At 37.8% G+C, this 23,742-nt stretch overlaps 1 protein-coding gene across 5 annotated transcripts in view; it reads left to right on the forward strand.

Annotated features, from left to right (window-relative positions):
- The window catches only part of SCAF4 (SR-related CTD associated factor 4), a 48,052-nt gene extending 24,914 nt beyond the window's left edge, over nucleotides 1-23,138 (forward strand). For 4 of the 5 annotated variants that reach the window (XM_052795111.1, XM_052795113.1, XM_052795115.1 and 1 more), the window contains 9 exons: nucleotides 369-559; nucleotides 1,511-1,611; nucleotides 2,663-2,776; nucleotides 3,494-3,650; nucleotides 5,150-5,304; nucleotides 11,354-11,516; nucleotides 11,649-11,729; nucleotides 11,830-12,018; nucleotides 20,442-23,138. In XM_052795111.1, the coding sequence (XP_052651071.1) occupies nucleotides 369-559; nucleotides 1,511-1,611; nucleotides 2,663-2,776; nucleotides 3,494-3,650; nucleotides 5,150-5,304; nucleotides 11,354-11,516; nucleotides 11,649-11,729; nucleotides 11,830-12,018; nucleotides 20,442-21,283 (1,993 nt within the window). In that variant the 3' untranslated portion in view covers nucleotides 21,284-23,138. Of the gene's footprint in view, nucleotides 1-368; nucleotides 560-1,510; nucleotides 1,612-2,662; nucleotides 2,777-3,493; nucleotides 3,651-5,149; nucleotides 5,305-11,353; nucleotides 11,517-11,648; nucleotides 11,730-11,829; nucleotides 12,019-14,034; nucleotides 16,899-20,441 lie in introns of those variants that run through there. The other variant, XM_052795116.1, reaches the window with a different exon arrangement.
- The last annotated feature ends 604 nt before the right edge of the window (nucleotides 23,139-23,742 follow it).

Raw genomic sequence — 23,742 nt, forward strand, 5'->3', positions numbered from 1 at the left:
TTTCACTGGCAGAATTCATTTTTAATCTCTTTTTTAGCCATTCTTTTGTAAAAGCAATAAACATTTTCCTCATTTAAACAGATGTCATTTTTTCTATGTTAACGTGGATGTAGTTTTGACAGTCAACTTCAATACAAAATTAATAGAAGATAAGAAATTGAAAAATAATCAACTGTTTAGCTGGAGTGCATTAATGAGCTACTGTAATAATTTATTCTAGTTCTAAATGCATGTGAATGAGCTTGGATTTTTTTTTTTTTTTGAGGGAACTCTTGCCCGATTATTTAAACAGATATCTGAAATAGTTATCTGTCTGATAGTGTCTGGGTCAGAAAGATTGAACATAAATGGTTGTTGGATTAAACTAGGTCACCTAAAAGGAGACGTTCAAGATCTGGCTCCCGATCTCGAAGGTCACGTCATCGTCGATCTCGATCTCGGTCCAGGGATAGACGCCGACACTCTCCTAAGTCTCGATCACAAGAAAGACGTGAACGTGAGAGGGAGAGAGAACGCAGATCAAAAGGCCTTCCTCAGATCAAGTCAGAAACTGTTAGTGGTAAGTTTATTCTTCCTCTTTATTGTTGATGTAACTCTGTACATTCTTGTAGTACCATTTTTGAGATGCTCAACATCTTCCTTGTTCATATATGGAATTGTTTTGTCTGTGCCCAGTATTTTCTTTAATGAATATTAGAGCTCTGTGAAGTTGAAGATATTACAGTAGATACTATGCCTATGTAAAATGGAATACTAAGAAGACAAACAGGTGTGTTAGAAAAACTGTAAATGTTGAAGAAATACACTTTTTGTATCTATTAGACTTTTAAAAAAAATTTAACATTGACAAGTCCACTTACCTTCAGTATATGATATCTGCTCAGAATACCCCAGAAGACAACTCTTAATCTGATGTGTGTTATTTTTTAAATTTTTTTGTTCCTTCTTCTTGGGTTTAATGCTGTTTGTGGGTTCCAAGACTCATCCAAACAGAATAAAAGTAAACAGTACTGTGATTTATTTTCTGAACTGTTGTAAAGCTGGTAAGAATTAAATTCGCCACACATCCATGTACTTCCTTTACTCATAGTAGACTATTTGGCAATTTTGGAATATCTCTAAGTCAGAAATATTTTGGCTGTAAAATGGGGAAAGAAAAAGCTGAAACACCATGATTTTCTTTTCCTTCCTTCATGACATATAAGGTAAAGCAGATTGAGCAACAAGAAGTTGAGCACATTATTACGATTTTTCTCGTGATTCAGTGTTGTGTGTCTTTCAAACCAGGAGGGGAGCTTTGACCTGGAAAACACACAGGCTAATGTTCAGATTTCTGAAATAATCCTGACTTTGCCTGTGTTAATAGACAAAATGTAGTAGTTGTCTTCTGAATATACCTGGGGAGTGTGGAATCTTCTCTGGAGTTATCATGTAAAATGAGAACATTCTTTTTTATATACATGTATATTTCTAAGTGCTCTTACAATCTGTGTTAACTCTCTAATTGTAGTTTGTAGTACTACGCTTTGGGTAGGACAACTTGACAAAAGGACAACTCAACAGGATGTTGGAAGTCTTTTGGAGGAGTTTGGCCCAATTGAATCAATAAATGTGAGTATAAATGATGCAGTGTAAGCTACTTTGATGTGCCTTGGTTACAAAAAGTCTTTTCAGACTGTTTTAAGACAGCTTTATTTTTGATACATTGAAAAGCGTCAAGAGCTCTCATTTTCTATATGGTTAAGTTTTCTAAGGTGTGAACTCAATTCATTTGGCTGCTGTGTAGAAAAACAAGAAGGCAGTAGCTTTAATTTCTTGAAATTTAAAAATGTGCTTGGGGTAGTACAGAAGATTATCCCATTTTCATAAAAAACATGCTTTCTTTTGGGAGAATTGAATGAGAAAGGGCTATTGAGGAGATGGGTACAGAATTACATACTGTGCTACTAATTCCTTGTCTGCTCCATTTTGTTTGATTATAGAAATGTGGACTCTCAGCTGGTGTTCTTGTTTCTTTTGCTCGTTTCTTTTCTGTCATTTTAGTCATAATCATGGAGAGCTATTGTTATGCTTTGCTGTATTTAAGGATATTTTTATATATAAATGGTAGCTGTTCCTGTAGCTATAAAATTTCGCTTAAACAAACAAAAAGAAGTGACTGTAATTTTCTTCCTATTCCCAAATATTGTAAAACAACACAGAAGTTTTTTCTCAAATGCATTACAAATAATAAAAATTATTACAAAACTGCAGATAAAACTGAATGTGGAGGTGCAGCTGGCAGCTTGTGGTATATGGAATGAAGTGGGATATTAGTGCCTTGTTTCTTCCAACAAAGTAACTAATTGTCAGACCACAACATTTACATAAATACTACTGTTTAACAATTTAAAGGATTAAATATACAACAGTCATCCATATTCTCACATGGAATAGAACTTAAAACTTTCCACATAAGAAGTTGCTTTTAATTTACTAGAAATGTGTACCAGAAGATGCTGGCTATCTAAGCCTTGTAAAATAACAGTCTCTTTCATACTTCCATAGTCCTTTTTGAAACACCTGCTGATGTTCCAGCTTACTGTAATTGAACACTTGTATATTGTTCATTACTTTGTTAATGTGCTAGCAAAACCAATTTTTTTTCTGAAAACACAAACAGATGATACCGCCTAGAGGATGTGCCTATATTGTAATGGTTCACAGACAAGATGCTTACCGTGCCCTACAAAAACTGAGCCGAGGAAACTTCAAAGTCAATCAGAAATCTATAAAGGTACTTCTTGGAAAATGTCAAGCTGTTCTAAAGTTACTGTAATTACTGTAATCCTTTTTCATCTATTCTAGACTTTTGGCTATTTTAGACTTTTGTGTATTCTGCATATGGTATTCTGTAAATTTATGTGAATGGACCAGTTTTTTTCTTGATAAGTATTCTTCCTGTTCTGTAATGTGACTAGTGGGACTTGTATCAGTTTCCTTGAAAGATTGCCAATAATTGTCTATTTAACCAACAAAAATGGTGTCCTTTTAGACATTACAGTGGACTGTAACTATGTTTTTCTTATTGGCGGTTATTTGTCTTATAACCGAGTTTAATTATATATGATAATCCTATAAAGAGTACTAATAAGTAAGGAAGAATGCATTCATTAGTGAAGTTTTTCCTTTTGTAGAACATCATATTAGAGTGTGACACTGTCCTCTGAAGGGAAATAGAATTAATTTTAGTGACTGGGGAACATTTGAAGAAACTACCTTTACACATTTTTACAAATTGAGTGCAGGAGTCAAGCCAAGAAATAAGAACTGAGTCTGCTTTAAAAAAGTCTTATTTCAGAGATTCGTAACTAACCTGTTTTTCCTGCTGTTTCAATTAGAGTATTCTTTTTGCTTTTTAGCCTCAAATGGTAGTGCTGTTTTGTGAGAACTAAATATTAAATCCATTAAAATGGAAGCATTTTACTGACTACATATATTTCCCCCCCCCAAGATTGCATGGGCTTTGAATAAAGGAATAAAGCCAGATTACAAGCAGTATTGGGATGTAGAATTAGGTGTTACTTACATACCATGGGACAAAGTGAAACCTGAAGATCTTGAAAGTTTCTGTGAAGGAGGAATGTTGGACAACGAAACTCTTAGTCCAGGTAAAGTGTTGGTACATCTTTAAATGGTTTTAAAAAAAATTGTCCTTTGTGCTGGTGTATTGAAGTTAGTGTGGCTGACTTTCATGACGCTGTGGTGCACATAAAATCCTTGAAATGGCTAAGAAGTGCAGCACGCATAACCTGTAAATTGGAGAGAGTTTGTAAGCAGTTAATGACAGAATGACAGTCCCTCATCAGGAGTTGTGCAGCTGTGTTAACAAGGGCCTGGGGTAAAAATGCATGTGGATACCAGGTGACCCGTCAGCTGTGCTGGTATTTGCCCTTGATGGTAAGGCATGATGCAAGTGAGTTGTACTTGTTAGTCCCAGAGCCAGCTTGCCCACCGCCCTGGTTTATGCGAGGAACCCCTAGGAAAGGAGCCTGCCTTTGGAGTACTTGTGTGGCAACTGAGCTGATGGCAACTTTATAATTTCTAAAAAAAGTGCCTATGGTTTTCACACTTGTGACATTTTCAGTTCCTTTAGCAAGTCTTGTATTTATAGGGACCTAATAGATTTCTTGTTATTTTGCATGTAAGCAGTGAAAACATCAGGCTTCTATGGTTGTATTAAGAAAATGACACCTGTTATAATCAGCAGCTTCAAATCAATTACAGGCTTCAAGCTAATATAGAGTCGCTAGTGTGTTGGCTGTTGTGATTTTAAAAGTAATATTAAATGAATGCAATACTTAAAAATTGGAATTGCCTTAAGTTCTTTGGATTGGTACTCTAGACTACTGTGTTGGTTTTAACCACTGTGTGAAGTGCTGTCTAGTTATTGAAACATTATTTCAGGGTTTTGTCGTTCTGTCCAATTTGCCCTAATTAGGTGGTGGTTATTTTAAGTAGTAGCATCTCTTCATGATAAATACACAAAAATAAGTTGAGTGTGTATTTTAAATGAAAGTAACGAATTATAAACATAATCTCAATGTGTTCCGGTCTTCTCAATGCTTTTCTCTTTCCCATAATGCCTCTTCACTGATCTATTTTTTCTGCTTAGCTGTCTTTTCCCAGGAAGTTCTGACAAATAATAGGAGCCATATTTCTTCTATAAAATGAGTTTAAAGCTATTTTTGATGTTTCTCTTATTTTGCTGCGATTCTTTATTGTTGTATTCTCCTTTTCCTTGTTGAAGACTTGAAAATGTTGTTTTCTCAGAAATTACTTCTCGAGTTAGTGAAAAAGCTGCTGCCTTCTTGCTCGAGAGCAATGGAATGAATCTCTTGAAAGCTTGTCCCAAAACAGCCTTACTTTTTGTTACAGAGTTTCAGAGTCCTGGGCATGTATAAATGCTGTCAGTGCGAAGAATTGTTAAATAACTAATGAAAGGAATAAATTTACTTGCTATGTTTCAGTGATTTGCTGTAGTGTGTTTGAAGTAATTTGGAATTTTTATTGGCAGAAATATGTTTAAATGCTTCTTAGCTCTGTTCTTTGACTACTTGCCCACTTCTACTGAGCTGATACATGTATGTTTGGGGGTTTTTTTGTATAGAGTGGAAGGGGATTCCCAAGAAGTCTGAAAATGAAGTGGCTCAAAATGGAGGTGCAGAAGCTACACATAATGAACCAGTGTCACCTATTCCTAAAGCTTTACCTGTTCCAATTCCTGTTCCTATGCCTGCACCAATAACAGTACCTCCTCCACAGGTGAGATTTGGCTTCTCATTTGCTCCGGATGTCTAAACAAAAACTTACTTTAAATAACAATTCAGTATGGCAATGCATAAGTTAAGGAGAGGGAGGAAATACGATGAATGGTAACTAGTTGATTTTGTGTGTGTCATGTTGTTGTCCCTGGTTAAAAATGCTCTTGTTAGCAGACTTGCTATGCTGTCAGTTTATGAAGATAACTCTCCTGTGCCATAAATCGAGTATGCACCTGAAGTCCATTGTTTGAGCTTCTTCATGTAAAAAAGCAATACAGTCTCGTAGAAGAATATTCCTTTTCTGCTAAGTCACAGTGGCAATGGAGGACTTGAAAAAAAACCAAACCCATTAGGGTTTGAAGCATGTTTTGTGCCCAGCAGGAGCAGAGCATCTGGTTTGATTTCCCTGAAAAGGAATGTAGTTTGCATGTACCAGAACAGCCCTGGAAACTGAGTCAGCATGTGGTTAGTGGGAATGATAGAGGATTTGCTCCAAAACCTCGTTGCTGCTTTAATGCTAATGTAGACAGAGTGTATGTGTGTCTGCCAGATTTTTGTTTGATGTATTGTAGGACTGTACTTTAATATCTCTTCTCTCAGTTCTGAATAAATTATTGCAGTAGATTCTTTTTATTAATGGGCTGAATTGCATCCTCTCAGTTTTATGATTGCATTTTTTTTGTTTGTTTTCCTAATTAATTTTCCTCACTGTTGCCTTAAATAAGCTATAGACCTTTTAAAATATGCACATTGCTTTTATGTTTGTTCATACTGTGTATATTCTCTTTGAAAAGCCTTTGGGAATTTAATATAAAAATTTTCATACTCTTCCTCTGTTGTTATAATGGCTCTTCAGTCAAAGCTGATGTTGTATGTTCATTCGCTAAAAGAACACTCTGAAATTTTACTGTTAGTTTAAGTAGCATGTAATAATAATTACTCCCTCCAGTGTTTTATAATCTGTATTTCTTTTAGCTTTACTTATTGACAGACATGTTTTTTATAGTACTTTTACTTTTATAGTACTATTACTTTTATAGTAATAGTTTCTTTCTTGTCACTGTTAAAATAGTAGTATACCTTCTCCCAAATGGGAGGAAGTGTAAATTAAACTATTTTACATCTTGAGAAAATGTGTTTATGAACTACAATATGGCAGACACTCAGAAAAGATCAAGAACTCAAATTATTTGAAGACATATATAATTTAGCCAATTATGTGATTTGAGAACATAATATGTTGAATTTTGTGTTGTTTTGACACAGAATTCCTGAAATGCTGTAAGGTATTATTAGTGAATGAACACGTAAGTCAAATTTCTAATTTCAGAGGGTTTTAATAGCCATTAACTGTAATAAATAGTAGTGATTTTGTTTATTTTGCTTAAATCCATTCTGAAAAAGAAAATGTAAAGAAAAAACCCAACTAGTTTCAGAATATATTGAGTGTGCTCATTGCTTGTCTCAGCCTCATCAGCTTCAGTTTTTTACTATGGCAAAGAAACTTGTTGTCTTCACAAATTCAGGCCAGGATCAGAAAACTGTGTTTAGTCTTCATGTTTGGTTTCGCTATGAACTTTTTTTATGCTGTTTAATACTGACCAATTCAGTTTTCTTCTCTGGCCATAAAATTACAATAGTTCAATAATTTGTAAATAGTTCTTAAAACTTACAAATTAAGTTCAGCTGTGATGATGTTAGTAGTCTTACTAAAAGTAACATGTTTTGTAATATGCAAATGTGACCTAATATCTAAAGGAAAAAGCTCATTATATTCCACTTCTTTTGTTTAAATAACTTTGTAGAGTACCATAGCATTTTAATTAACTGAGGTATTTTTGTCCTCTGATACAAGCAGAACTTCTTTCATTTGTATTTGGCTTCAGTGTTCGGAACTGTAAGAGGTGGGGAGGTAGTTATGAGTGCTGGGTAGCTGCTCATGCTGTCCAGCCTGGAATGGGCATCAGTACACTGGTACCAGGTTGCTCGACCTGTCTGTCCAGCTGCTCCTCTGTTAGCCATGGAAAGCGCCCTGCCCGCCCTGGTCCCTCTGACTGGAGAAGCAGGTTTGATGCGTGTGATATGTCAGAACAGGCTTTATGCACTGTCCTGATTCAGGCTGCAGTGATCAGGCATAGGGCTGCCTGGCAGATAACCCCAAACAGCTTTGACTACATGATTCCCATAACTTACTCCCTTTTTTTTACTTCCTGACCTTCCTTTTTGTTGTGCTTTCGCTTCCCTTTCTCCAGTCCAGTCTCCTCACAAGTAAACAACTCTCCCATAATTATTTTCTTCCATGGTGGTCCCAGATTTGCTGCATCCCTACCCAGATGTGCGATTTATGATACAATTACCTAAGTAATATTGTCATTGTATGGTATTCCTGGATATGACTACTCATGCACTGTTGGCCTCACAAGGAAGGTCCTTTTTCCTGTAAGATCCCCAGTGCTCCTTTCTGGTTATCTGTGAAGTTTGGATATTGTTCACGAAGCACCTTGTTAACCAGCTGCAAAATCCAGCTATCCCTTATGCCGCTATCTATAACTTGTCAGCTTCTCACATTGTTATCTGTCATGTCTGGCAGTTTCTCGTATTGTGTCCAGTAGCTTTTCATGCCCGTAATGCCCTTAATGCCCTTTCTCATTAGCTTGACTTCAGGCCAGGGCCTAGTCAGCAGCTTTGTGATCTGCCCACAGCGCTGACAATCCCACACTTAAAGGTGGGATGGGAAGGAGCTGCATTATTCCTTTCTCTGGTAGAGCCTGAATGGGCCGCCTGTGCTAGCCCCCTGCATGGGCTGCACACAGAGGGACGGAGCCCTGCTCCGCTGGACGTTACCTGTGAACGGTGTAACTAACTGCAGACTGACCTCCTGTTACTGCCAGTATCACCTTGACCTATGAATGCAATCTCTATGTAGTAAGGCACTTAAAATCAGTAATGTCCTTTTAAGAGTGATAGCGTGCATAGGTAAGTCTGATTCTTTGGCCTCAATAGCACACACAGCCTCTTCTCAGCCACAGGGTCCCGGGTTGTTGACAAGATAGGTGGAATACTTCTGTTGTGTTGTGCTGCTGGAGTGAGCCCTTTTCTTGCCTATAGATTCAGGTCTCTGAGCTGTTGCTGAATCTGGTCCCACTCCTGCAGGTCTGAGTAATCCACCTCAGTGGTCCGCTTTGAGGGTAGGTCTGTGTTTATTTTTAAGTCATATTGCAGTGTCCAAGATCAGCTTAAGTCTGTTTCTTGGTTACTGAGAGTCAGTTTCAGTTAATAGCACTTGTGATATCACTTGCTTTGCACGTTCATTGACGAGGTTTTGGGCAATTGGTATTCCATTCTCCTGGCAAAGCTTGGTGTTACCCTACCCAAACTGCCATTCTTCTCCAGTCAACCATGGCTCAGGCTTTGTCAGGGTTATACATTGCAGTCCAGGGGGATTGCTGTGGCCACCCTTTCCATAAGTTTCCCAATCCAACCCAAAGTCCCTTTTCTTCATTTAATGCGTTTTCAGCCAGAAACTGGAGTCCAAGTTGAGTGTGTACCCCCCAAATTTCCTGATGTATTCATCAATCCCACGTGCTCCTTCTCCCTATAACTAGATGTGGGAGTTGTGCATTGGTCCAATATCCATCCCGTACCCCTCATACTGAAACTGGTAGACTTCCTCCTTTGCCGTCTTCCTGCTGGAGACTCCAGGTGTGCTTAAATGTATATTTAATTGTTTTGGAGCACTGTAGGTAGGCTGTGCTCCTTTAGTTCACAGGGCCAATGATTCTCCTTCAAGTCTAAATCTGAGAGGTGTGCAGTAAGAAATAGTTGTACCTGAACACAGGCTAAACCCCAAGACATGTTTATTGAGATGCACCTGGCAGTCTGCATTACAGTTATTGAGAGGTTAGTTATTCCAGTTTCCAATGTTGCTAGTAAAATACCAGGTTTTCCCAATATTTGTCTCCCTAGTAACATTTTTGTTGCTTTGTTTTATCCAATCCATCAGCTATTATTCTGAAACTATTCACCAGTCCTCTGTGTTTGTTATCTGTCAATGTTTATTAGCCATTGGTTCCATCTCTTTAACGAACAGAAACTTTATACTTCAAGTTGTATTTTAAATGAGATGTTGTGACATTTATGCACAGATTTTTACCGCCTTCCTTTTTTCTTTCTGCTTAAAGGAAAGGTTTTAACATGTTACTTATAATTATGTATTAGAGGGTTAACTTCTTAGGAAAAAAATTAAGTGCAGCAGTTAAGCTTGGATAATTAGGTATGAATATCCTCTAATACATATCTAAATCATCTTCCTTTGATGTTACTTTTATTCTGGTTCCATCATAATATTTTACTATTCACTATACCATCTCAAGCCATTGCGTATACGTGCTTCATCCACAGTTTTATCAGCTTTTAACTACTTAAGGACTGACAGCACTTAGCAAGTTTCCCCTCTTTTTTAAACCTTTTTGCCTTCTTGATACCCCTCCTCAATTCCTTCTGCTATGTACACACTCTGTACATGAATGCTTGTTTCATGGAACATTACTGCGATCAACAGATCTGTCGCTATGTCTAGCTAATTTTGTAAGTTGTTCTTTGAAGGAGTGCCCTGTAAAACAAACAGAAAGACCTACTGACACTATTAGGTTACTGTGGTTTTGGAGCACTTTTTCTAAAGCTTTAACTGTGATTAATGGACACACCTCTAGGGTTACTTAGTATTCATCTAGGTAGTCTTGGCCTCATATGGTACTCCTGGGTGTGCTTACCTGTGTGTGCACTGTTGGCCTTGCAAGGTCCTAGTCCCCAGAAGGTCCTCATTGCTCCTTTCAACTTCTCTCTGAAGTTTGGCTGTTGTTCACATAACACCCCCTAACCACCTGCAGGATCCAGCCACCCCTCATGGTGCCATGTGTAACTTTTGTCAGCTTCTCACATAGTTATCTGTCATGTCTGGCAATTTCTCATGCCCCATCCAATAGTTTCTCATCCTGCTCAGTTAGCTTAACTTCAGGTAGGGCCTAATCAGCAGGTGGTTTTAAACCAGTAAATAACCAATTTAAAACTAAAAATAAAAAGTGGTGGTCTACACTAAAGCCTAATGAATTAAAGCCTATTGGAATTAATTGATTTTAAAATTCTAATAGCACAAGTTTTAATGTGCCTCAGCTCACTAACCTACGCATTGGTAAAGATCTTGCAACAGAAGTTTGAAGTGGTATCAGCTGCTTGGCAGCTTTAGCATCTCCTCCAGTTTTAAGAAGAATATTTTGCTTACTTTGGTTTAATGCCACTTCTTTCAGTTCTGAGAATAAAACAGTAAAGGCTTTTCCTTCTTTACTCTAGAAATAAAAAATGAGTTATGAAGGGTCTTGGTGTAGTAGTTCTGAAATTTTGATGGTTGTGGAGGTGAGTCAGTTATGATGACTTGAGTACACACCTCTCCTTTGCTTTAGTAAATCAATTTTAAATGCAGAGCATATTTTGATTACATTTTTTTCTTTTGATTCCCACACATTTAATGTAGTTTTTATAGTAAGCTCATATTTATGAGTCTAAGGATCAACTTAGTTTAAACCAGTTTTCATTCAGAGCTTGATATAAATCAGAATTTAAAAAAATAAAAGGAAGGAAACAATAGTCACTCTAATATAATATACAAACTCAGGTAGCGAAAAAGTTTTTAATTGCTCCGAAGTTGTGTGCATTATAGTGTATCATGTTGAATGGTAAAATTAATTCCAGCTACTGTGTAAAGGGTATATTTAGATGAGTTACCAGCATGCATTAATATCAGTTTACCACAGAGAATAATTTTTTCTTTAAGAACAAAGGCAAACAAGATCAATGTTGATATATTAAGTTGTAGGAATTCTTTGACTGCTAATTAGATCAGTTACGTGAGTCACTTTGTTGTAGAGTAACTTAAGGTAGCTTAAATTTTCTTGTTTTGATGGACAAAGCACAGAAGACAGCAGTCCACAGCTGAGCAACAAATAATCCTTTCAGTCTTGAGGTAAACATTTTTCCCATTCTTTTTTTCTTAGGTTCCACCACATCCATCAGGTCCTCCTGTGGTTGGTGCACTCCAACCACCTGCTTTCACAGCACCTTTAGGAATCCCACCTCCTGGATTTGCTCCTGGAGTGCCACCACCACCGCCGCCTCCATTTTTACGACCTGGTTTCAACCCAATGCATTTACCCCCAGGTATATTTATATATTCTTAGGAATAGCAAGTCCTTTTTTTAACCATATAGCAAATAAAAGCATCTGCCATATAAACTGCACAAGTATGTTTTGGTAAAGTGATACTCAGTGGTAATACATACTTTTTTATAGGCTTTCTTCCTCCTGGACCACCACCACCTATAACTCCTCCAGTATCTGTTCCTCACACTCCAGCAGTAAACATCCCAAATTGTAAGTGTTTAAATCTTGGGCAAGTGGCAGTAGGAGGAAGGTATCATGCAAGCAGAAAAGCTGACTTTTTTTTTTAATATGTCAATGCATTGTTTCTTAGCTACAGCAACTGGTGTGAGTGAAGACACTACAAAAGATTCATCTGTAGGAAATCCCATCCCAACAGTGGTTTCTGGATCCAGAGGGAATGCCGAAACTACTGATAGTTCCAAAATATATGGGACTGTTCCACCTCCTGTAGCACCTACTAATGTACCTGCTCCTGTGACCCAAGCTATTCCACTTCTTGGTAAGTTCATTTTTGTATATGTTCTTCAGTTTATTGTTCCCTGAATTTAAAATACGATTTTGACTTTGCTACTGATGTACAGTTCATGGGAAAGTAAAGCAGATTTTCCTAAACTTATTGAAATTTGTGCCCTTCTGTTGGCTTTTAAACCATTTTTAGAGGCTTGATTTTGCACAGAAGGAGCAGTAATTTTTTTTTATTATTGAAGATCTGTTTTCTGAAGAAATAAAAAAGCTGTAACATTTAAGTTAGAAATTCAGAACAGAATGAAATGCTGTCCACTTTTAACAAATTGAGGTTTATACCATATAGAAAATTCACTTACAACAAAACATCTTTATGACATATGAACAATGTTTCAACTCAACTATTGCATGTATAAAATTAGCTTACAGAGAAGCAGTATTTTTTATAGTGTATTTCTTAAATCTGAAAATATGGTATACTTTTTATGTATGGAATAAATTATTTTAATAAAATGGTAAAATGAAAGCTTTTATTCAGCCCTGCAGTATTACAGGTTTTGAAACCTTTTTAACAATATGTTGCCTTATTTCAATGTTACAAAATGGTATTTTGACTAGCAAAACCAAGCTAACTTTGGATATCTTACATAAATTACTTTTCACGATATGATACAAACTTGGTCAAACTTTTACAGAGTGTATACTGTTTAATGTTGCAGAGGTTCTGCTAAATATTTATTTTAGGATGGCCTTTTATGGGTCAGTGTCAAGAATATACTTGGGAGACTTATTTCCTACAAATTTTAATAAGATTATTACATTTATGGGATTTCAGACCTCTAAATGAGAGCCTAACAAGTGAATGAAAAAGATAATTTTGTTTTAGTGTGTTTCTGCCCAGAACTTTACAGTGTATGCTGAAAAAATCCAAAGATTTGTCTCCCTGAGAGCTTACTGCTCTATTGGATTTGATGGCTAAATTTTCCAGCTGTGACTAGTGATTTTTGGATCCTCATGTTGGAAACCCGAAATGAGACCCTTTTAAAAGGCATTTTTCAAAAAGCAAAGAGCTGTTTCTCTCTGAAAATCAGTCTGCTGATAAAAAGTATCAAAGCAGATATGCAAAACCAGAAGCTAATTGTTTTAGAGTATCTTGGACACTTGGCAAACAGAGAAAAGCTTAAAAAAAATTCTGCAGTGACACCATGGATTGAGAGAAATCTGTAGTGATACAGATTATCGGACTATACATTTAAGACATTCACATCTTAATGATGAAGTTACGCTTTTTGTAATTGTAAAACAGTATTGCCAGGTTTTCGAAGTTTCATGGTACTATGTCTTGTATGGCATAACTTGAACTTTTTATTCCAAGCCTTTGGAATGTATTAAGTTACTCTGGAGTTACAAGAAAAAGGTTTTAGAAAATTAAGATTGAAGTGAAGTAAATTACATACCCACATTAGTTACTTGGACAGTAGCTTTTTTTTATTCTTACAAATTCAAGGAAGCTGAATTTGAGAAATCGGAAGATCAAGAACTTGCCTTTGTTTTTACTACTTGTTTACTGAATAGTTGAGGCAGATAAAATTGTCCATGTGGTCAGAATTACTTCTGTCAACATTCAGTCTCATCAACAAGGGGATAGGAGAGTTTCTTTTTATAAGATTGCATGTGTGAGCTTACAGAGTAGTTCTGAAGAAACAGTTTAGAGATCTGTGTATTTACTTAAGTAATAGCATTTTATGTTGATAAGTGTCTTATTTCAAGAAGTTATTTATAATCAAGGAGTTATGTAAAATCCTTCCATCCTGACATTTTGGAGTTAAGGGGGACTGTCTACAGTCTGATATAAGATACAAGAAAACTAGAAGAAAAAGATTGTAATATTTTACATGATTAAAGATAAAAAGTTAGTATCAGTTGTCTTTGCTTTTAAAACTTTTCAGTAGGTTTACACAAATGAAACTATCTTCTTAAATCCACTTTGATTCACTTATCAATTGAGCTTAGCTCTGCATGTAAGAGTCCAGATCTGGTCTTCCCTTAGGCTGGAAGAAAAACATGAAAGAGGTCCTGTTTTCTACCACTCATGCTGATCTAGATAGCAAAGAAGTGTCCCTTGAAGTCTTGCCCTCCCCATTCTATGAGTTCAAGAGCTGGCCAGGCTGCATCGTCATTCCTTCCTTTTCATTCTGTGTGTCAGGTTTCACTCCTAGGGAAATCAAAGCATGGGAAATGGAGTGTGCCAGGGTTTCACCATGTGTGCGAACATGAGATGCAATCTACATATGCATCCCGGTCCCGGAGCCCAGAAGTACTTGCAGGCTTGACAGTTTAAATGTAGCCTTAGTGTCTGACCTACAGTCTTGCACAGGTCAGAGGCAAATGAACTGGACAAAGTAAATGAGTAGGTACAGCATCACCCTTGGTTAGCCATGGGAAAGTGCAGGCAAGGGAAATCAAATGCTTCAGACTGAAGGACCTCATGTTCACAAGTACATGGTTTAGTAATATGAATAGATGACTGATCGTGTGACTGGTTTCTCACGAAGTCCTCAAACTGCTCGTTAAACATTCCCATGATGTGGCTCTCCAAGCTGAGATAAGAAGGTGGAAAAAAGATTTGTTTGACAGCATCATGAAGTATGTCATGAGGACTCTGCTTGGGGAAATAGGCATGAAGGGGCTCGAGTAGTGTAACATGAAGAATGAAGAAATGTCCTTCGGATATTTGGGCAGTATAGAAGAACTTACTTCAGCAGGCTGAATTCAAGGAATGAAGATTTCTCTGAAGAGACTGTCATAGAAATCTAAACTTAACCTTGCTTGAGAACACCTTTTGTAATCTGTACAAATGCAGGAGCTCTTTTCTAATTTTTGTAACTTCAAAATGAAGCTTATCTATCTATCTGTTCAGTTTTTATATGGAAGATATGTTACAAAGTAATTCTAAATTGATTATTGTAAGATTTCATATGCTTTCTTAGTAATGTAAGTTACATTCTGTTTCATCTCACTAATTTCATTCGTTCCTCTAATGTAATTCTTTCATCACTTCCAACAAAGACATGTTTGTGCTTCAGAGGAGTGATCCCTTGTGGACATTTGTCTGAATTTTTTTGTGCTTATTTCTGAAAACCACCCTCAGGTTGTTCTGATTTAGTTGTATCCTTGATCATATTCACTGCTGTTATAGTTTCTTGTTCTTAATCTGAACAAGATTATCCAGACTGTAACTGGTTTTGTGAGTGTGTGCTCATGTCATTTTTTTAAATGATCTGCAAAGCAGATATTTTTAGACTCCTTTTACATGTGCATATTGCAGAAAGTGACAGGCTTTTAAATAATTTTTGATTTGCCAACTTGTTCTTAGTGTTGAGCAAATGCTGTAATTTGGACCAGTAATAAACTGCTGTTGTAGATGCTATGTTTTAAATATTCAAATTCTGTGATCTATTATCTTGATTAAATACACCATATTGCAGTTTGTAGGTTCTGGTCTAGTGCTCTTTTTACCAAAATTCCTACAATGATAATTACATATTATCAAAGATTAATTATACTGTAGTTCTCATCGAACTTCGTATTCATTTCCTGTTAATGCATGCTGAACTATTATTCTTTTTTCACTTGCTGGTTTGTTCTTAAGTAACTACATGGTCTTTTTGTAATCTGCATTAAATTATAAAAGACAGACTACAATACTCTCTGAGCTCATCAGAGTATTACTGTATTATAAAGTGGATACTTCCTTCACAGGAAGGATGAACTTTTTATTAATACAGGATATGAACAGTGATAAACCTAATACATTTCTGAATTTCTTGTGATAGCCCATTTTAAAAACATAACAACCACTGCATGTTTGTTAATGATATTTATGACTGTTGCTTTCATAATACTACCAAAAGAGAATTCAGAGGTAAGGGAACATGAACTCTCAAGCACCATTCATGGAATTCAGTTTTGCTTTGATGATTCCCTTGACCTGGATCAGTTTAGTGTTTATGTTTGATAAAGCAGGAATTTTAGAAGTCTTAATACCAGTAAGCAACACTGTACACATAATGCAGTTTGACTCTTACATCCTTGTTTAAGCATCTTAACATGAATAGCAGCAAGCTCCTGCTGGCTTCAGTGATGGACATTGACTACCCTGAAAAATGTTGGTATTTATGGCAAGTTATTTAAGCTCTGAATTGATACTTAGGCTCTTAAGTTTAGGCTTCTTTCTTTACAGTCTTGGCCTGGTCTAAAGGATTCTGTATCAAACCAGAAAAAGACACAAGACTTACAACATTATCCCTCTTTCAAGAATTTCCTGGTAGTATTTAATGTTCTAGTTTTAAGATGCAACATTCCCCACTGGAGAGTGATCGGAAAATTAATGTGTCATGCTACATGTTGCAGAACATCAGCATCAAAGTGTAAACTTTTAGCCCATTCTGCTGGAATTGTAAGCTTTTGACTTCTTGTTCTCATACATGTTTCCATTATATCTGCAAAGGAGATGTATTTGAAGCAGGATTGCTGTGTCAGATACAGAAAACACCATTCCTCCACTTGCTTTCTTGTAACAGGACAGCTGAGAAGTAATTTAACAGATTATAAGAAACACTGTAATCACTTATTGAGCAGAGTTCAGTTAAAAAAAAAAATCAGATGCTACACTTCTTGGTTGTGTTAGCATTTGTAACACTGATAATTATCACAAGGGAACATGGAATTTGTCCAGCCAGAAGAAAAGAAAATCAGAAATGGAATTACAGTGACACAGAAATCTGGCTTTTTACCTATTTATGAAAACAGTAAGGGTGACTCCTATGACCTCTCTGGATAGAAGACACTTCGTCAGGACAGCTATAGCATTTTGGCTATGTCTTACAAGTAAAGTGAAATTATGAAACTTGACACTGTGTGATTGTTCTTGCACCTCTGAAACAACACTCATGGTTGGCGATGGGTTTTCCTAGTACACTTGCATCTGCGTTCTTCACAGTAAACACTTAGCAAGTTCTGAAGACCTTTCACTGTGCATCACTGCTAAAAGTTACAAATAAAAATAAGTTGTGAAAGCAATCTATATTTTTACACATTTGAACAGAATAACCTATTAGGTGTAAGGTCTGAGGATTTTATCTCCAGTATTAAAAGCCATGTCTTGGCCAAGTTACATAGAATAAGCAATTGGTGAAAGGGATGGTTGTATTTCATACCCATAAGCGAGAAGACAAGGTTAGCTCCTACAAAAAGGCTTACAGTTGTGAACAAATGAATAAATACAGGCTGGGGCAGATAAATTCTGTCACTCGTCTGACCAGGTATGAGATGGTCATTAAAATCACTTCATTGTTTCTCTAGGAGCTCTGGTACTTCTTTTCAAGTTTGACAGACTATTTAAATTTTACATACTGTCTCTCCCTATATAAGACAACAAAAGGCTTTAAATTTTCCTAGACATTGCATGTGCAATCTGTACCACTGATTTTACTGAGCATTCTTAGTAAACTTGGATGTGTTTCTGGACACCTTTGAGAGTAAATTTTTAATTGGTGCCTGATTTGTTAGCACAGCAAGGGAGCTCTAATAGTTCTTTCTAGTGTACTTCAGCCTCAACATTTGAGTGGGCTGATTTAAAATAGTGTTCAGCTACCCTGCTAATGCAGTCCAGATTGAAAGAGTGAGTTTCAGCTACCATTATGCTGCTTCTGCGCTGCATTTTATGTAGAAGTAAGGTTGAGAAATTAAATTACTCGTACTTGTTAAATTTAAAAAAGCTTTTCACACTTGCCTCATGTTCATGCTGTTGTAACCCACATCTACTCTGCTGATATAGAGCAGAAGCATATGCTTATCCACTCCAGCTCATTAGATCTCAGTTATTCTTTTCTGCCTTATTTTTAATCTTCTGTGGAAGAACTTATCAACAAAAATACCCCTAAACCTCAGAATTCAGCAAAATAACATTCTTGGAAGACATCCTTAAGCCATATGTTTGTCTTGTCCGATCTGTAGTACTAAGTCATGGGAGGAGTTTAAACTAGGTGACTTACAGCCCTGATTATGAACAGGAGAAGGGGGAGGGCTGTGCATTTTGAAGTTAAAATGAAAAAAAAACCCCAAACCAAAAAACCAGAAAAAATACGCTGTTGCTGCTGGAACATTTCTTTCAAAGAGTGTGACCTATCAAGCCGTGTCTTAAAAGTGACTGCTTGGAGGGGAAGGTAAGACAATACCATGGACTGGAAGAATATTCATACCTTTGTTACCTGAGTTCTCCTGATAGGCAAAATATAATTTCCTTCTAATATGAATATGAAGAGCACTCATAAAAAGGTTTCTGTTGGAGATGTCAAGCAGAAGTGGTGTGGTGAAAGGGCAACATGTATGTTCTTCAGAATTGGGATAGAAATGCTAACTAAATTAGATGGAGGAAGAGGGAAGCTACGATAGCTGAATGGAAAGTTATTTGGGACGCCTGCTCCATTGTGCTCATGAAGCTGAAATCAAAGTGTAGTTTTCACTGATGACACTGCCAAGTATTTAATTCTAGTATTAATTCACATAGCTATTTCACATTGTAGTTTTATCCAGGGCAGGAGGTACAAAATTTTACGTAACCTGTGTTCTTAACTTTCATTTTTGTTAGTATATAGTTTCAACAAATTTACAAAGGAATGCAAGATGGATTAGGAGAGATTTGTGCTTGTTCTGCTGGCAACTGTTGATTCCTTTAAATTTCAGTTGGGGAGTTTAAAAAACAACACATACTTTCTCAGATACGGAGCTTATTTTCAGGTAAATAACTGCTAGTGAGCAGAAGGAGCAGGTAGATCCAGTATAAAGGCTACAGAGAACATGAGACAACAGTGTCACTAGTTCAAACAAAAGGAGGCATGTGAGATGAGCTGGCACACGCTTATTGGTATGAAGTCCTCATCTGGAGCTTGGTAATCCTCGTTCATTTTGGCTTGTCATGTTGATGTCAACAAGCTTTGGGCTGACCTTTCTCAAACAGTATGTTTTGAGAGTTAATTTTTTTCCTCTTACGAATACCATGCTAAAAATGAGTCCAGGAATAAAAATGGAAAATAGTTGGTGTTGGATTATGTGCTATGAAGGATGGAAAACCATATTTTAAAAACCACAGAAATTACCTATTGCATTTCCTTTTAGTTTACATTGCAAGGTTTATTCTACTAAAATTAAACTTTGTTGTATCCCTTTTCTCTGGAATGGTAAATTGAACTCTCTGTGATTTTCTGCTCCTACTCCAGCCCTGTTCTGACCTTGCCTCTCCCTTCATAGCTTACTGTATCTGCCGCCTCTTCGGCACGTTGAAAATCTAGTTGGTGACCAGTTCAAATCTCAAGCATTTTAGCCAGATACAATTTCACTGATGTTTGTAATAGAGGAGAAAGGTTTTAAAGCTGACTACAGGAGGTGAGGTGTCTTTAATTAGAAGCCTAGGAAGCATAACCTATTAGGAAGGTGTTTTGTCAGCAGTCAGTTGATGAAGCAAGACACTGAGCTGGAGATCAGGAAGAGCTCTGACCTGCAAAATGGCAACGTCTTCTTCACAAAAGGAAGCCTTTAGGATAAGTAATTAGTTACTACCATTGCAATATTAATTACTTTAGCACAACACAAACTTCTGTTTAAAGACAATGCTCTCTTTACAGTATGCAGATGTCCTGGTTTCAGCTGGGATAGAGTTTATTTTCTTTCTAGTGGCTGGCACAGTGCTATGTTTTGGATTCAGTATGAGAAGAATGTTGATAACACACTGATGTTTTCAGTTGTTGCTCAGTAGTGTTTAGACTAAAAGTCAAGGATTTTTTCAGTTTCCCATGCTCTGCTGTCAAGCAGGTGCACAAGCAGTTGGGAAGGGACACAGCCAGGACAGCTGACCCAAACTGGCCAAAGGGGTATTCCGTACCGTGTGACATCATGCCCACTATATAAACTGGGGGGAGTTGGCCTGGGGGGATCGCTGCTCAGGAACTAACTGGGCATCGGTCGGCGAGTGGTGAGCAGTTGCATTGTGCATCACTTGCTTTGTATATTCCAATCCTTTTTATTATTATTGTAATTTTTATTATTGTTACTATTATTGTTATTAGTTTCTTTCTTTCTGTCCTATTAAACTGTTCTTATGTTAGCCCATGAGTTATACTTTTTTTCCCCCGATTCTCTCCCCCATCCCACTGGGTGGGGGAGAAGTGAGTGAGCAGCTGCGTGGTGCTTAGTTCCTGGCTGGGGTTAAACCACAACAGTAAACCAGCACAGGAAGCTTTGCAGGCTGCTTCCCCCCCCCAAATTTTAGTGTTACTCATTTCACGAGATAATTTCAGAATGTTTTTGAAATTATGAAAATGCTTTTATTTCCCTCCAGCCAGCCTCTGATTTTACTTTGTGTGTGTGTGTGTGTGTGTGTGTGTCTGTTTTTTTCAGGCACTCAAGGAGTTGCACCGCCCCCACCAGCCCCTGTTGTTGGGTTGCAGACTCCATCCACTGGCCTCTTAGGTGCCCGGCCTGGTTTGATACCACTCCAGCGACCGCCAGGAATGCCACCCCCTCCTCTGCAGCGGTTTCCCTTGATGCCACCGCGACACATGCCTCCCCACATGATGCACAGAGGGCCCCCGCCAGGGCCAGGGGGCTTTGGGATGCCTCCCCCCCACGGAATGAAAACCCCCTTCCCACCACCCGGTCACTTTGTGAGACCTGGGGGGATGCCGGGAAGCGGGGGGCCAGGCGGACCCGAGGATAACAGAGATGGGAGGCAGTTTAGGAATGACAGGCAGACATTCACGCCTAACAGAGACCAGGAAAGGTTTGGAAGGAGATCTTTCGGAAATCGGGTAGAAAATGATCGTGAGCGCTATGGTAACCGCAACGATGACAGAGATCACGAGCGACTTGGTAATCGTGACAGGCGAGACTGGGGACGAAGAAGCCCCGAGCGTGATAGACACAGAGACTTGGAGGACAGAAACAGGCGGTCCAGTGGCCATCGAGACAGAGAGAGAGATTCGAGAGATAGGGAGTCTCGTAGAGACAAGGAAGAAAATCGAGGAAAGGAAAAATCGGAGATGACAGACAGGGCAGATGGTGACAAAAACCATGAATCTCATAGTGGCAAAATGGAAGACGCAGACATTGTTTCAGAACTTGCTGCGGGAGAGTCTGAATCTACAGGTGTAAAACCTGTTGAAGAGTTAACATCCGAGGCTACCTCATCTGTGGAACAAGCGGAAAAGGATATGGGCTCAGTGGCGGAGGCTCCTCGCTAGCGACTGGAAGTTGTCAAAAGATGACAGTGACATTTGTTGGAGTGTAGAGCTTTAGAGTTGTACAGTCTGCTGTATTATATTTGCTTCTGCTTATATCACAGCCCCTCAGTAGTTGGTGGGGAATTGTAAGCAATTTGATTGCTTCCCTTCTATTTAAAATAGCCACAACATAACATGAAATACTGAAGATATGATTAAAATATTACCCATTTTTGCTGTAACTTTTTTAAAGTTTTGACTTTAAAAAGTTTACAAATCAGAAGTAGAAGTGCTTTCTATTTTTTTTTTTAATTTAAGAAAAGGTAACGGTGAAAGCTCCTCAAAACAATAGGGATGTGTTTTTAATAAACTCTATTTTCGTAACAAACTTTAACGTGTGCTATTCTTCCTACACTGCACTGAAGTGGAAAAGGAGTGTTCAACATCTTAAAGTTTGAACTGTTAATGCTGTACTGGAGTCTAAATTAGACTGTTTTGTTTATATTTGTTGAAAGAAGTACATCTGTTTGTGTAGCTATTCACAGAAGCAAATTTTTATTTGTAATAGTCATCTTGATTTTTAGATTGCTGCATTTTAATGATCTACTTGACCATACTAGGTAAAAGTTAGTTGTTTTAAAATGTTAATTGAAGAGTTAACTGTTTAGTGTTTGCAATGCAATCAGGTTTTTTTTCTTTTTTTTTTTCTTCTTCTTCTTTCCCCCCCCCCTCCAACTGGTTCTGTGGTAAATGTTGCCCTAATTAGCCTTTTTTAAAAAAGTGGACACCTTCAGACATACTTAGTCTGCTCTGCTTGTGATGTTATAAAATTACTGTGTGTGGTGGGCTAGGAAGCACACCGGTTCAGCATCTTTTGTACTTGTTATTCATTGATGCTTTTTGGAAAGCGGGGTGAAAGAGAAATCAAAGACACCAAAACACAATATAAAATGCTATTTTTTTTAAATGGGGCCGGGAAAAGGAAGGGAGGCGGGAGGGTGCGTGAGGATTTTAAAATGCTGCCTCTTCATTCAGACAAATCTGGGCTGCTACTGTTGTCTGTGTTAACGATGTCTACCTCCTGTAATCCTGCAAGAGGTAGGTTTAAAATTTTTACCCACCTAGTGTTGTACCTATCAGACTGATGGACAGAGTGCATTTTCTTGTATTTGTGTAAGTTTTGCCATCTTCTCTCCGTATCACTCAAGTAATGTTGTCAGATGTTAAGAGGGCAAAGACTAGTTCTTGGTGGTCGGCCCTTCAGGCGCCAACAGCGCTGTACTGAGCGGAGTCGGAGCCCTGGCAGTTCTGCCCCAAACATGCTCACCCGTCGATCAGCCACACACCCAGCCTTCAGTTGAAGCTTGTTTAACTCTAGAAGCGTAGTGGGAAAATTGTATGAATCCTGTGCATATTTAATTTTTTTTTTTTCTCCTTGATATAGGTGTGTTCTACTTTGAAAGTTGGGTTTTTTTCCCGAAGTGAAGGGCAGCTGCTTTCTTACATCAGTACTTTTTCATAGCTGCTCTGCGGCAGAGGGAATTTTTTCTGGGGGAGGGAGGGGGGTGGGAAAGCAAATGTGGAGTTATGGACTGGGGAGAGGACATATATTTTTATGTTCTTGCAATAGCAGAATAAAGAGAGAAAAAAAACTGTTTACATACTTGTAGTGAACTCAACTTCCATGTGTTGCAACTTGTGTCCTTAATGTTTGTTTCATGCTGGGCCAGTGGAACTAACTTTTTTCATACAAAGCCAGACATTTATGTCTTATGTTTTAAGACTTGTCTTAGTAAAAACTGCCATAATTCTATAAGGAGGTAGGATTTTTTTTAATGAATATACTTTATTAAAAGATTTGACGACAAGAATGAAAGAGACAGAAGGCTTATCTGTTCACACAAATGCCACCTCACATTCTCTCCATTTCCCTTATTAGGAATTTGAGGACAAAGCCTAGGAAAACCTTGGATGTCCATTGCAGAACAATTTTTTGTAATAAACCTACTAGCGATGCATCGTCTTTACAGCATCACCAGTGTAACTGTATCCTACCCTTCTACAACTACCAGCTTTCTGGCTTTAAAATAAGACAAGCCAGAAATTTGTACATAAAGATTAGCTCAGTGCAAGCACCCATTACTGATAAAGACAATACACTGTTAGCAATTAACACCTTGGTGATAGAGCCTATGCTTGCCCATTACAATGATTTGTACATAAACCGAGCATTACTTCTACATCCTTCAATACAGCAGTGACCTCTAGGCTAGTGTGATGTCAGACATTGAACCCAGCAAAACAGGTTTGAAAGTTAAGATCTGCATGTACCAGGCTTTCAAAGCAGCAAGGTTCAGTGCTGAGAATGGCGGGGAGAGGAGGCAAGCGATAGAGCTGTCAGAGCTCCCCTTCCTCTACAGCTTGACCTACAGTTGTTGGGCACTTGGTATTTGTGGGTGTGCTCAGCCTCCCCTGATGTG

This window comes from Harpia harpyja, chromosome 8 (genome assembly GCF_026419915.1).
Source record: "Harpia harpyja isolate bHarHar1 chromosome 8, bHarHar1 primary haplotype, whole genome shotgun sequence".
NCBI classification, from domain to species: Eukaryota; Metazoa; Chordata; class Aves; order Accipitriformes; family Accipitridae; genus Harpia; species Harpia harpyja.